Source organism: Lagenorhynchus albirostris, chromosome 8, assembly GCF_949774975.1.
Source record: "Lagenorhynchus albirostris chromosome 8, mLagAlb1.1, whole genome shotgun sequence".
Classification (NCBI taxonomy): Eukaryota; Metazoa; Chordata; class Mammalia; order Artiodactyla; family Delphinidae; genus Lagenorhynchus; species Lagenorhynchus albirostris.
Genome location: NC_083102.1, coordinates 61,373,673 through 61,389,491, shown reverse-complemented (window position 1 = coordinate 61,389,491; position 15,819 = coordinate 61,373,673). Strand labels below are relative to the sequence as shown.

Below are 15,819 nucleotides of genomic sequence, written 5' to 3'. Positions count from 1 at the left end.
GTAAAGGAGAAGAGCTGATTTGGTGTGACAGGGACAAGAGAGTGTCTCCGTTGCATTTAATCACTGCAGTTGAAATGAGGCAAGAAGTCTGAGAGGAGATGCTTTTCAGACAACTGGAACCGTGGCACTAGACTATGGCATTTAGCTTTTGACTCAAGGTGTGAATTACAGGATCTATCTTCACGAAGCTCCTGCAGCTCTACGGAGCCCTGAGGTCCCCAAAGGAGTGATTTTACAGGGGAAGAAAGACTTGCGAGTACCAAAGATCGGGTAGAAGATGGAAGCTGCTCATAGAGAGCAGGAGGGAATATGTCGGGGATAACTGAACTTGAGAGCTAGAAGGGACCTCACCTCACACTGTGGGGTGGGGGTGAATATTTATTTTGCGATATTCATGAATAAACTTTAAGTGATTATTTCTAGCTAACATAGGGTTAAACATGTAAATTCTTACAACTGATTTCCCCTTCCTTGTTCCTTAGGTTTGATTTTGCAAATACTGACTTGTTTCTCAGGGCCATTTAATATTAAGCTTATTATCTGATCAAGTCAAGCAGAGATGGGGCTGAGGATTCCAGTTTTCCTTCATGTTCATTTGCAATGGAGTTTTTAACTTGTATAAGGTAGATAATTTCCTGCCTAAATCATATATTGTCCTGAAGAAGATCAAGCTCACTATTAAAAAGTTATATTTATTTTTTTAAGGCCTGAAACACAGCTACTAAGTCGTTATTTTTAAGTTCACTTTAAAAGTCAAATCTTATCAATCTCTTTAGTGAGATGTGCTTCAGAAATGAAGAATACTCTGCTGGTAAATTATTTCTCAAAGTGGTTTGTTGCTGCTTTCAAGCCAGCACGTGGCCTATGATGACCCTATTTGGGTAACTGGGAAGAACATCAACACTCCTTTGTTCCATAAAGCTTTTCTCCCTATTATCCTGAAAACATATATAAAAAGAGTGAAAAATTTTTTAATTTTGCTGCAACTTCCCTTGTGGTGATTTCACTGAACTTCAACAACTTATTTTCATAAATAATTCCTAGTCATAAAATAACAACATGGGACAATGTTTTCTCTTTTTAAGGTGCTCATAGCTGGGAGCAGTACAAAGACTTGGAACTTCAGACATCTAGCTTCTTACCTTGTGATGGAAAGTGTGTACATTAAATGTCAAGAGGAAACCAGGCTGTGGAAATCTGATCCAGTCAGACTACCTACAACCCAGAGATGCAGGTCAGGAACTGAGTGAGTACTGAATACTGCCACTTCCCTGAGCTGAATTCATCCCTGTCAGGTAAGATGCTAAAAAGCTCAGTCTTTCCAAAAACATAGGCGAACTATTCCAGTTTTACTAATAACTTTATTTAAATAAGAAGACACAGGAACTTCTATACTGAAAAAATACAAAACAAAAGCCACACATTTCCTTGTGTAAAGCCATATTGTATGGTAACTCGAATACTGTTCAGCGCAGTGGCTAGAATTAAACAGTACAACTATATACAAAATTTAAACAATTTCTGACAAATTTCTACAGCTGGATGTAGGATACATTTGAGCTCAACAACTTCTGGGAAATTTACATGGCAAAGCATAAGCTTTAACACATTTGGTTCAAAACTTTAATATATGCTAAGAACAAATGTACAACACAATTAATATTTAGTTTTCTCATGAGAAAATAAAAGCACATGTCACTATAAATATCGTACATCAGATTTCATTACCAAAAAAAGCATATTCAGTCCATCGTTCAGAAACTAATATTGATACTATTGCATCTTATTTGGACAAAAGCAGAGCATAAGATCAACACATTATGTAATGCTAAACCAGATATCAGAAGTTAATGGAGCTCATATTTATCTTACAGAACTAATATTTTCTCCCTTTAACCATAATCTACAAAATATAGTATTTTCATCAAGGCCTGAGATTATTAGGGTTAAAGGTTTCTTCTGCTGAATAGATTGTTTTAAAACGTTCCCCTGTGAAAATGGCGAAAGTAAACTGAGTCCTTTCCCATGACAGTCTCCTACAATATAACACTGACTAATTTAAAGGAGCCAGAATGCACCTTCAGGAGAGAATATTACTGCAAACTTTGGTGGAAAGAAGATAATTGGGATCATGACAAAATAATACACAGAACACATACACACACAAACATACACACACATATATATATCATTTGTTTTAAAAAAAAAGAAAATCAATGGTGTTGCTTTCTTCTTTATCAACTCTTCCTTCTTCAACCTCCTTAGAAAATAAAACAAAGAAAAACCCAGGAATGACTGAAAGGAACTGAAACGTTCCTGTAACTGTAAGCACCTTGTTCCCCTAATTCTTAAGAAAACTGTGCCATACACTTCAGGTGCTGATGAAACAGTTTTATTGAACTGAAAGCAATGGAATAAAAATAAAGAAACTTCCCTTTGCTTTTGAATACTCTCTTTGTGCTGCAGAAAACAATGTCTGAGTTGGGCTCTTCCACTGACCAATCAGGAATATCTAGGGCTCTCTTCACACTTAGAGAAGTTAGGTTGAGTCTGCAAGTTCAGGGCTCTTTACTTGGGTTTATGCTCTACTTCGTGCATCCAAAATGTGAACAGAACTGTTAATGGTATTATTATGAGAGGCTTGAGTAGAGACAGCTTCAAACTACTGCATTTGTAAGTCACCACATAACCTGCTTACTTATGTTGAATTCTGAGACTCACATATGCTCTCTCTGTGTGAATGCAACTCATGCACCTGAACTGCTTGAGGAAAACAATAACCAAAAGTGTGTCATTTCTTAACCTGCAAATTAAACAATTTCCAAAAGAGAAACTAAACATTAATATGCCTTTTGATAGAACAGTAGCATTTCATGACCCTGATGGCCAATATAAACAAAAAACCTCAGCCATCCTCCTGTGAAACTGCACTGGTCCTGAAATTAGACCTAGACATTCTTGTCTTTAAATTCCACACACACAAGGTGGAATGTTTTTGTACAGCCTAGTACTGGACATTTTATTTGCAACATTGTATCAGTCATTAACCGAGCAACACCTGAACTTGTAAAAAAAAAAAAAGCCACATTTACACATGTTGAAACAGTGAATGCAACAGTTGTTTTACGTGTAACCACATGACAAAAGTGATGTCAGACACCACAGATTTGCTGGTTCTCCTCATGTTCACCCATGTCCAGGATTTCTGTTCTCCTAGGGTTGAATGCACTTCTTATTCTAAGAACGTGGAATGTAATGAGGAAAGGGAAATGCATAAAATAAGAAAAGGCAAAAGAGTGATGTTCCCTCTTTAGCTTTTTAGCTGTGAAATAGTTAATATCCCAATATGATATACATTCCAAGTTACCTGAGTTTAGACTTCAACTGAAGTACCTGAAGCTAGGCCATAGGGTGGGCACTGTGCAACTGTTGTGGCCATTTATTTATTTATTTTTTTGCATTGTATGTATTACAGAAGTTAGAAACAAACACCTGGATCAATTGTAAACATAATTCTGAAGTACAGTATTTTTCCATAGGACAAAACACAGCAAGACATTTTCTATTTAGACAGGCAACTTTCTGATATAGAGCTTATTTATACTGAAGAGTTTGGAACAAAACACAGGACACAGTACTAATCTGTCAAACATACTATGAAATGCATAGTCTCCACTTAAAATGCTGAATGATACACACATTTTTGCAAGCATTACTGCTTTCCACAAAAACTGCTGAATAGGAGTTCCGTCCCTGCCAAGATCAGTGTTAAGAGATACTTTATGATGCTGATAAGTATTCTGTTGGTGGTGGTGTCAGGAAGTTTGTCACTCCATGCAGATAGATGTCTGAGATCTAGTTCCTAATCCAGGGAACACAGGGTAGAGGCCAGCTCCCCCTCTGCTTTAGATGATCACGTAGTTCTGAGCGGAGATGTGCTCCTCACCCTGCAGTTCCTGCAGGAGCTGCTGCGGCTGCTGGGATGGCTGTTGGACAGAGGCCTCTGTGGAGCCCGTCACGCTGGTGTCATCAGAAAGAGACGTAAAGGAAACCCGGGAGGAAAGCTGCTCCACGGTCAGGGTGGCCAGAGCTGAGCTCTGGCCAGAATTAGGAGAGTTCTTGAGCATCAGGTCAGAGGCAGGTAGGAGAGGGCCTAGAAGTTTTACAGGACAGAAAGCTGATCCGGTTGGGATGAAATTAACCTTGTTTTTGTCAGGACATGAAAAGAGAGGGGCTGCGATAGGCTGGCGAGACCTAAAACCATAAAACAAAATTAGGTTTACAATCACTAAAAAGTTAGGCACTTTCTGAATTAATTGGAGTTCTCTAAAACAGCTAAAATGTGGATGGCAGGGAATGAATTAAGTGTACACAGAGGGGTAAACATCTTCCATAGCACAAGTCAGCTGGCATACTACTGATGTACACAGCACTGAGGTGACATTTAAAACAGAAGGATTTTCAAAAGGACTCTGGGCACACAGAATTTTTCAGAGATTAGTTTGCTTTCATTCATTTAGAAACATGGATTATGCGATGTTAAAATGACCTTTTCTGTTAAGTACATTGGGAGAGGGATTACCCAATCATATATTTGGTTTTAAGCATTTCCTCCTTTTTCTGTATCTCTATACATACTTCTACTAACACAGATCAGGAAAAGTAGTTTCAGTAGTTTCTTTATGAGTCAGCCCAACAGAACAGCGTCCACAAGCCCTTCCTCTCCTCCCCTTCCCCGGGAACTAAGCCATCAACTCCTGCAGGACCCGTCTCTGTCCCCTTCTACGTTACAAGAGTACAGCAGCCTCCACTAGGGCACCTGCACTGGGACAAAGGGATGAGTGAGTCCAAGAGCCACACGCTCTTTTTTTGAGTTATTCTGCCAGGTATTTACAGCATGAACCTCTTTTCCCTTTAATTTCTATTTTATACGTACCGAACTTTCAAAAAGAAAAAAAAAATCTGTGAACAGAAAGTCTAAATTCAATGAATACACATGCTAGATGTGTCTACAGGGAAGGAGACGAGTTAGTGAGTTCCCTCTGGCTTGTGGTATCACTATCGTTAAGGCTAGCCACACATGGATATTCACTTTGCTGCTAAATGTCTTTTTCTTTTTAGCCATCTAAATTAATAGAACTTTTGAAAGGAAAATTCTTAATGATTAAAAATAAATCTTTTAGGTAGTAAGGATGAATTTCCAAGTTTCTTTGTATTAGCATATTTCCAGCACACAGACTCTAATTCTCCTTCAATAAGATCTCTTTTGCCTATTCAACTCTCTTTTCATGATTTGCTTTTGGAACACATTATCAGCTGGATGGAGTAGTTGATTAATCTGTAATCAACTGGTCTCAGTAAAAAGCTTTACAGCTTTGCAGATCCCAGCTGACAGAAAAGACATTACTTACGCCATTTCCTCAAAGACCTTCACTCGCTCACATCCCTCTGGGGGCTCCCGTTTGAACATGTAGCTGTTGTTTGGTTTGGGAGATGAAGCATACTTGGGTAACGGTGAGCTACTCCCACTGTCTGTAAATTTAAAGCAGTTATATTAACTAGTGATTGAAAGCTCTTTTAAATTAAATTTGATTTCCAAACAAGCAGCCTTTTGCACAGTTTATCCACTACTGCCCCTTGGCTTCCACCACAGAGCTTCCTTTATTGCAAAGCTGTTTCTAACATCCTTGTGTAGTACATATCTTATGAATAAAAGCTTCAATGCAATAGTAATCTGCCATACCACAGAACATAAGAAGCAGATATTTTGGTCCAGACAACTGCATTTTGAGTAAAGTAGAGCTGTAGAGCTGTAATCCTGAAAATAAATACATCATTATGTATTTCAAAAAGGTAAATAAATGGGGTAATATGTATAGCCATGCAGAATTTTAAGAGATTAAATACAGCATTCTCTATATTTTCTCACTGTTCAACCAATTTAATTGAAAATTTTAATATGTGGAATAATCTTCATTACAAAAGTTCTTAGCAGAAACGTTAGTTTTACTAAACACTGTGAATAACATGTATGCAGGGAAAAAACAGGCTTATAACACAATATACTTTCCCTTGGCCCACAATGAAAAAGGTAATGTTCAGAATTTTGCCTTTAAAATGTCTATATAAAAGAATTTTTTGAGCACTATTTGTATTTTCGCTGCTGGAAGCACGAGGAATCTAAAAGCATCTCTATCTAACATGTTTTCTTCGTATTTTTGACCAAAAAGAAATGGCCTATTCATGAAAAGCCATAAAACCTATATGCAGTTTCTCCCTTTCCTACCTGGCAAAGGATTTTGGAAATTCATATCCACCAAAATATGTCATTATCTTTTTAAGATGCCAAGTTGTAAAGTCAGTTAACATACCTTTATAAATACAATAGTCCTATTTAAACAAATTCTGACTTAATGCAAACCAATCCCCCATGCTAAAATACTAAGCACATCACCTATTGAGATGTAGTATTTTCGTATGTATTTTGAAAGATGGCATTAGTACCATAAATTTCAGGTGTCACAATTTTGATAAGTTGCTTCAGTTTAGGATACAGTACATGGTCCAACATTCAGAATCTGAGTAACAGGGAGGGTTTTTTTAATCATCATTAATGAAGTATAATACACGCTTAGAAAGTAGACCCTTGAGGCACACTTAGAGTGTACTTGGTGAATGACTCAAAGAGCATCTGTGTAAGTGTTGGGCATGCAGATGTGTGCTTATATTTGAATATGGCTATATCTCTGGCTGGGAAATCATTGCCTGCAAAATAACAAGGCCACATTATTGGGAAACCTAGAAAACCTCATAGTTTCTCCATCACTACTGTTACACATGTCCATAGAGATTATGCATAGTCTCTGGGAAGGAATTAAGTCTTAGAGTTACGTTGGGTTTTTTCAGACTTGAGGATTTTCTTAGACTCAACATTTATCCTATATTGCTTAAACAAATGGGAGGGAGGAGAAGGAATATTATTTTTTCTCTTCGGTAGATGCAAAACATCATTAACCTGACTAGAGTCCGACTTCGCTGCTATTTGAGCTAGGCTAAACCAAAACGACTGGTCTTCAATCAAAAACTGGTGGGAATGAGGTCTTGAACTCGGTATAATACCAAAAATACAGGTTGACTTTGCTTTATTATCCAAGCAACGACCAGCCATGCCAAGGATACATGAAAAAGTAGCTATGGTTGTGTAGTGCCTCCATGGAGAGGACACAGCCCTGCTGCACGCAGGATGGGCCTAAAGCCATGGGCTTGATGCCTTTAACAAGCCTTTTCTGCCATCAGCAGGGGTGTGACCAGGTCAGTAGTTAAGAATCCACCCTATTGTCATGTAAGAAAAGTCATCTTGGCCACTCTTACAGTCTCCTGTGTTCTATTTCTTATTACATCATCAGACCTACCACATGATTTCTCTCATAACATTACTGATGGTTTCAAGGGACCTTCCCAGAATTGAAAGCTAGATGTGAGTTGGATAATCAGCAAAACTAACTGTCTTCCTATAAACAATCTACAATGAATTAAATATTAAATGGTTTTTCTCCTTGAAATTTTTCTAATTTCTGAGGCTTATATTTTTACAGAGTTTTACCCACTTAAACATTCTTTTATTGGGGGCAGGGAGGAGGGTGACAAATGTTTAAACAAACAAACACAATATATTGCTATCCCAGAAGGATAGTATTCAGTGCTATTATACTGCCTTGACTTTTCAATAAAAACTGTTTGTTGAGAATATATATATACATGTGTGTGTGTGTGTGTGTGTGTGTGTGTGTGTGTGTGTGTGTGTGTGTGTGTGTGTGTGTGTGTGTGTGTATATTACATTTAATGTTTGGTGGTCTGGAAAGACAAAGCTTGAAAGAAAGAAATTTGGAGCCGTAAATAGATTTCTTAAATCTGGGGTTTTCTCCTCAGGTAAATATGCAATCTGATAGAGTGCAAAGAGGAACAGGGAATGGAGACAACTTTCTGGGGTTTTAGTTCTGTCACTAGCTGTATATAGTTGTATAACCTTCAACACAGCTGCCTCTCTAAGTTTCTATATAACTAAAGGAATTTCCATTCCTAACTCTGAAATTCTGTGATTTTTACAAAAGGTTCTAACATACAAAAAAGGAACAGTGTACCAAAATATTTTTTTTTGCTTTACAAATGGCATGCTTTAAAAACAACTCCCATGAGCAAACTATTCTACCCATTCCAAGCTTGGTTGTCTAACTCCTGCATTTAGAACTCTGTGTTGAGTTTAATAACCACATTTCATTAAGAGAACATTATAAATGTGAGGTAAGCATGCTTGCTCAGGAGATTCAGGATGAAGTCTCATGGTAATCTTAATTTAATCCCTCCTGTTCACAAGCATGATACATTTTCTCATTCTCTTATCCCACAATAGGATAATAACTAGACACGTAATTGAGATTAAGTTAAATGTTACTTTATGTTCTTATAACCTCATAACCAATGAAATTAGATGTGATGAATATAATTATTTACATATCTGTCTGCATTCATAATAGTTTCATCTATATTTATAACAGAATCACCCAGATCTCAAAATTAAGAGTATGGAAACATTTTTTTGACTATTTTATTATAAAAGATTATAATTATGCATGTGTACCATATTTACGATTAAAATATAAGGAGTTTGACAAACATTTTAAAACACATCAAAATGAACTAAAGCTTGGAAAAGTTAGAGATATTACTGAAGTCTGAAACTCCATATAGAAACAAGATTCATTAAACTATGTGTACTTTTATAGTTTTAGAATTTTCTGAATTTCTCCTTATAAATGGCCTCCATTACTTCTGGTATATTAAGTTGTATGGCCAATAATTCTAGTATAAAAAAAACATATATATTAAGTTGCTTCATTTATGTAGGAAGGTATGTAAAATCTCTGCCATGGTTCTTTTCTAGCCCTAAGTCTTTATACGTGCTTTATCTCCTACTATCAGATTACTTTATCAAATTAAGTAAAATTAATTCTAAAATAAGCAATATAATTACAGGGTGGTAGTTCTTAACCCTGGTTTCACATTAGACTCATCAAAGATGTTTTAACAATACTATTAAATGCCAATGTTGAAACCTCACCCCTCAAGAGGTTCTGATTTAATTAGTCTGGGGCCCATTCCCAGGCATGTGCTGGCTGTTTTTTTTTTTTGGTAAAGCTCTCAAATGCTTTTGAAGTACAGCCAAATTTGATAACCAATCATGAAAACATTAAAACACTGGTATGGAGTCAAGCCATCTGACTTCTGTCTAGACCTAACTGCACGGCCTAGGAAAAGTGTGATCCCCTTGTGTTTTGATCTATAAAATGGGAATAACTACTGATATGATGGCTGTGAAAAATGTGTACCTGAAACAGAATAAGCTCTCAAAAAATACTGCTACAATAGTAGAAAGAACACATCATTCCTAATTCACAAATTAACAAAGGTGAACCATTCAGAAATTAAGTGCCTATTCTACTTTCTTGGTAAAAGAGAGTAACAGAAATGTCATTTTTAATAGGTCTGCACACTAACTTTATTAAGGTATATAAAGGTAAGATTTTGTGTCTGGCGGGGAAGCCGAGTAACATTTGGAGTACCAGATTCTCTGGTTTATGACTGCCTAGTAGGAACTCTGCCAGTTCATGATGGCATCCTTTAGCATATGGAGATCTACCGTTCCGAAATTTTAAAACTAATGCCTAAAGTATACAGATTCTATAGATTCCTCTACGTAGAGAATATTTATTACATGTGTAGCAAGAGCCAGTAGAATGTAATTATTGTTCTATCTTTCAAAGCTAGAATAACAGGCTGAGAAAACGAGCATAGAGTTCAACCAACACTAAACTTAGTGACAAAGTTAGCCAATTTAGAATAAGATTATAAATATGATGAACTAAATAGGATCTAAACAGAATTGCTATTCTAGTATTAAAATTACTTCTTTTCCAGAAAATGTGGTATGTATACACAATGGAATACTACTCAGCCATAAAAAAGAACAAAATTTTGCTATTTGCAGCAACATGGATGGACTAGGAGGGCATTATGCTAAGTGAAATAAGTCAGACAGAGAAAGACAAATACTGTAGGATATCACTTACATGTGGAATTAAAAAAAATACAACAAACTACTGAATATAACAAAAAAGCAGATTCACAGGTATAGAGAACAAACTAGTGGTTATCAGTGGAGAGGGAAGTGGGTAGGGGCAATACAGAGGTAGGGAAATAAGAGGTACTATTAGATATAAAATAAGCTACAAGGATATACTGTACAACAGGGGGAATATAGTCAATATTTTATAATAACTATAAATGGAGTATAACGTTTAATAATTGTGAATCACTGTATTGTACTCCTGTAACTTATATAATAGTGTATAGTAACTATGCTTCAATTTAAAAAATTACTTTTTTTGCATCAGGAAATGAAATTATCAGCTGTAGTGTAATTTGATGGTCTAATGAAATCAGGAGAAACAACTGTATAGTGTTTCTTGACAACAAACTTTTGGAACCAGTTGGCATTACTGATTGTATTGAAAACCTGCATTTTCAGTGAAAAAAAAAAAAAACTGTGGAAGAGTAAGGAGAACATTTGACTTTTACAAATAGTCTCTAACGTTTCTCTACAATTTCAAAGTCAACCTTTTATGAGAAGGTTACAAAATTTTAATAAAACAACACATCAGCTATAGCTAAGATCTCCCTTACATCAGCATTCAGCAAAGGGTAAGGAGAGAAAATGTAACATAATCCTTGTTACTTATATTTTTGAACTTTGTCTCAAATAAGACTGTTTTGAATTAATGGCACTTACATTCCAAATGTAAGTTAGGCCCATTACATTCCAAATGTAAGTTAGGCCCATTAATTAAATATTTGTCATATGTGGAAGGTGTTTTATATTTTAATCATTTATTCCATATTCACTGAATTGGTACTAATTTACAAAATAAGCAAACAAATCATAGTTGTGCCTTTGTTTTTGTGTACTCACAATAAGTACAATGCTTCTTCTGCAAACATAATCCTGATATGCAGAACAACATTGCTTATTATTGTCTCCAAATCTGACTTGGCATCGTTGATATGCTAACTACTCACTCGGAATCTTACATGAACGCGAACAAATCACCCTGAATCTGACTATCCGACGTGAGTTAAAAAATGAAAGCAAATCACTCTGTTGAAGACAGTCTGCAAACCAATTTATAGACTAAGATCTTGTCTCTTATAAATCATAACGGTGAAACTAAACTGAAAATAAATTTCAGATTACCCAGAATATTTTATATCTTGAAAAGTAATGTAATTAAGGTTCTCAGCAAAATCAAAATCAGTCTGATGCGATCTTAGTTTTTTTATATTCTTGAGGTTTTTAAATGAAAAAATTTCTAGGGACATCAGTTTTCAAAACACTGAAACACACTGTTCATATTAAAGTGCTCCTAAAGTATCCTACGGGGGAAAAAATGAAAACTTCTAATAAAATTTCAATATAATTTTAAATGTACACATATATATTTACTGAGCACTTAATTATGTACAAAACAGAAGACAAAACAAAATGCTATGTATCAGGTAAAACTCAGTATTTCTCTCTTTTTTTTCCCCCCAATTCTTGCTAAAGGGAAATGGTATTATAACATCTTTTTGGCAGATAACCAAATATAATCTTAAACTTATATAATGGTCATCTTAAAGCCTGTTCCTTCTCTGACATTCACTGCCTTATTAATAGTGGTAATCGTTTTCTTATGTCCCAAGTCAGAACTTTGTTAGAACTTTGCCTTTATCCTCATTTTTCTAATCCCTCACCTTGTACATCTAATCAACCACCAAATGCTGCTGATTCTTCTTCAGTCTATTTCCTCCAATTCCTTTGCCCTACACCTGTGGTCTCCCAATTAAGGTGCACTAAACAATCTGCTGATATGCAGGAAGAAAAAAGAACATTTATACATATTTACTTTTTATCTCTAAAAATAAGAAACTAAGCTTTACCAGCAAATATTTTATATATGGATTGAATTATGTACTTACATAACTTAGAAATATATAAATTTATATTACGGGTACAAATTAAAAATTGCTGAAAAAAGTATGTAATAACTCAAGTTTGGAGACAGGACTAGGCTATTAAAATAGCATCTTATCTTCCCCTCTTGCTGTCTCTCTCCACTTCTGTAGCTTTATCCTTAAAGCTGGTCATGTCCTTCAGCTCAGCAGTCCCCAATCTTTTTGGCACCAGGGGCCGGTTTCATGGAAGACAGTTTTTCCACAGACGGGGGTGGGGTGGTGAGGGGTGTGGTGCCTCAGGTGGCAATGTGAGTGACGGGGAGCGGCAGATGAAGCTTTGTCAGTTCACTCGCCTGCTGCTCACTGCCGGCTGTGCCACCGGGTTCCTAACAGGCTGCAGACCCCTACGGGTCCACAGCCCGGGGGTTGGGGACCCCTGCTTTAGCTGACAAAAGATCTTTGCTTGGTTCTTCATTTCTTTCAGCAAGGCTACAAGGCCCTTATGAAATAGTGGCCTTTCTACCTACCTCTCCATTCTCACTGCTTTCTACTCCTTACCATTTACCCCTATGCTCTAGCCACACTATTTTTTTTTTTTTTAACTGTTCTCCACACACCAGGCTCTTTCATAGCTGAATGACTGTGTAATGGCTATTCCTCCTGCGAAGGCAGCAAGTAGTAGTGTGAGGTTCCTACGGAAGATCTTTGTTGGCATCTGGACTTCAAAAGATTTAGGAAAGTTAACTTCATTTCTCTAAGCCTTAGGATCCCCATTCTTAAAATAATGACAATGTCCCTCCTCATCGGATTGTGATAATATTACAGGGGATAACAAAGGTAAAGTCACCTGGGCAAATTTAATCATCATAACAATCCTATGAGGCAGGTGCCATCATTTTCCTTAATTTACAGGTGAGAAAACAGATACAGAGAGGTTGAGTAACTTGCCCAAGGACACATAATTAGTAAGTGGCAGAGCAGAGTTCAACCTGGCTGCACCAGAGTCAGAATTTGTTACCATCATGCTATCTGCCTCACTGTTTTGATCCATCTCAACTCTATCGTCCTCATTAGACTAGACGATCAAGTTCCAATCTAACATTCCATGCTTCTCCTCAGTAGAGTCTTAGAGTTTAGGCAAAAGCTTCATTGGGTCTGCCTTCTGTTAGTCTCACAAGGAGACACAGTGCAACAAGGAGTGGCTTCAGTGTCCATATTTCTTCTCAGAGGAACATAAAAGATAACACGGAGAAAAAAATTCAACAGATCCCCTTTCCTCTAGCCCATACCCTATTTTTTCCCCAGTCATGATCAGAGTAGAAGATGAGATGGATTTTAGCAAAGTTACTTCCCTTCCCCTAATTTCAACAGGAAACTTGAACTTTATGGCTTCTTTCTCACCAAAGGCCTATGATCACTAAGTGAGCATAATCTTAGAGTGGTGACTGTTTATTATCTTTTTTTGGTTGGTGGTAGCGGGGAGGATTATCATACTCTTCCTCAACATTCAAAAGCCTAACATATATAAGTTAACCACTTAAGGAAAAAGACGCTAATGTTTTCAACAAAGCTATAAAAATATATTCTTAAAAAAATGGACATACCATGAAGAAGGAATACTCAAAAAATCTCGACTAAGCACTACTCCATGCTAATGCTAGGCACCACTCTAGTTGCTGAGGATAAAGTAATGAGCAAAATAAAGTTACCTGCTCTTTATGGAGCTTATAGTCTAGTAAATAGATAATAGAAGATTAAGTGAAATTATATATGCGGACATATTAATAAATTTTGGTTTGCTTTTGTTTTAGACTCTGAGTTGTAACTGCTAGAACTGAGTTGTATACTTACTAATAATTTTGAATTAAGAATAGTAACTCATCCATAGAGAGCTAACACAGCAACTGCTATTAGTAAAATTGTAGACATTTTCCAAAAGAGGGGGAAAAGGCATTTACTGGATGCTTCTTATACGCATCAGATAATAGGAGTATATGTAATTTTAGATGTACTCTTGAAAAAGCAAAACAGGGAAGATGACCTTAGGGATGTAATTCTAGAAAAGTTCACTTTTTAACCTATGGAATAACTCCTTTGTTGGAATAAGATTTCTACACTCTTTGTAATTTTACCAGCAAGAGGTTCTTCTAGGATAATAAGCATCCTAGAATTATGTGGGGAGAATCTTTTGATTGAGAAACAGATTCAGGCTCAAAAGCAGCAATTTGCAAGGTGTGGTAGCTAAAAGAAGTATATCCAACGTATCTATTTTCACAACATAAACCACAAAAAGAAAAGTACCACACAATCTTGGCTGATTAGGATATCTAGAAGGTGGAGAGTTAAAGTATGGTAAGGGCAAAGGTCAAACAATGTTAAGAAATAGAGCCCTAAAGATGAACACAAATCGGGTTTAAAATGTATACAGAAAGGAATAAGATATCAAAAAGAGTCTCTTTTAAAAGTCTGCCTGGGGTCAGCCCTAGACCCTGAAAAGATAATACTTTTTTTTCTTTTCTGCAACTATGGGCTGCTCAGTCCTAATACCCAAAGTTTAGAAATATTAATATTTATAAGTTAAATCATAGTATGAGTTAAATAGGCTTATATGCATTGTGCCCTGGAAACTCCATCTACGTGATATACATTTTTCCTGTGGGAAAACATAGTTTAAGTTCCAAGTAATCAATTTATGGACTCTTGGAATACAACTCTTGGTAGTTGACCTGACTAGAATGGTTCAGTTGACGTCATGATTAGAATAATCAACGTTTCCACAATATCTTGCAAAACTGCAGAATTTTATAACAACCTGCCTAAGTGAATTGTGCCAAAGATGAACTATAAGTGGCAGACTGAAGTCAAGATTTTGTGGCTTGCTACCTTATTAAGGAAAGCTGGCAGAGCTGCTAAAAGAACTAATATTTGACACTGCCATTTACATTATATAAATGACTGTTTTTCTCCCTTGCATTTTGGGCATGATAATGTAGAAGAATTTAGGCTAACTCTTAGGATATATTCTGAAGATGTCAAGATAATAAGAGCTCTTATTCTGGATCCCTGAATTCTCCACACAGATCATAATGTAGGAACTGTGGCTGTTACTAGGTTAGTAAGCCTAGCAACTTTACACGTTACCAGGCTGCCTTCAGTCTTTAGGTCACTGGAAAAATCTGTCAGAAAACCACCAAACCCAAAAAACTAAAACCTGAAGACAGTCTCTTAAAGGCTGGACTTTTCTCAATAATGAGAGTGTTTTTGTCCTGGCATTGCAACTGAAACAGCCAAAGGACCACTATGCTAATCAACTAAAATTATTTTTATAGGTCTCAAATTATATATGTGTCATGGAGAAAAACAGATGTTAGGAATAAGCAGAAATAATAAAGTCAGGAAAAGGATAGGAATAACAGATGAGTACTAGAAAAATAATCAGCTAACTAGCACATCTCTCATTAGAGCTATATACTCACAATGTCTTTCCCTCCCCCCACCTGTGCATGCCAATCCAGGCACCTAAAGATGTCTAAACTAGCTAGTCTACAACAGCAACTACAGAATAGGTAGGCACTCCAAATCAATTCTAGTTGACTACAAAATTACAGTATCAATTCTGTTTTCAGAGTTAATGATGCACACCTATTAGAAATCTATAGCTTGCTTTTTTTTTCTCTTTACTGGAAATAAATGTAAAGAAACAAAAGACCAATTTAAGCTTCACTGTGGAAAAATGCAAATTGTAAGCTAGAATTAGTATCTTAAAAAAAA

The 15,819-nt window shown here is 36.3% G+C and overlaps 1 protein-coding gene across 1 annotated transcript in view; it reads right to left on the bottom strand.

Moving 5' to 3' along the window:
* Window positions 1-1,341: 1,341 nt before the first annotated feature.
* Window positions 1,342-15,819, bottom strand: part of GLCCI1 (glucocorticoid induced 1) — a 120,035-nt gene continuing 105,557 nt past the window's right edge. Inside the window, exons 7-8 of the mRNA XM_060157077.1 lie at window positions 5,412-5,532; window positions 1,342-4,254 (exon numbers count right to left, since the gene is read on the bottom strand). Coding sequence (XP_060013060.1) covers window positions 3,906-4,254; window positions 5,412-5,532 — 470 coding nt within the window. The 3' untranslated portion in view covers window positions 1,342-3,905. The remainder of the gene's footprint in view (window positions 4,255-5,411; window positions 5,533-15,819) is intronic.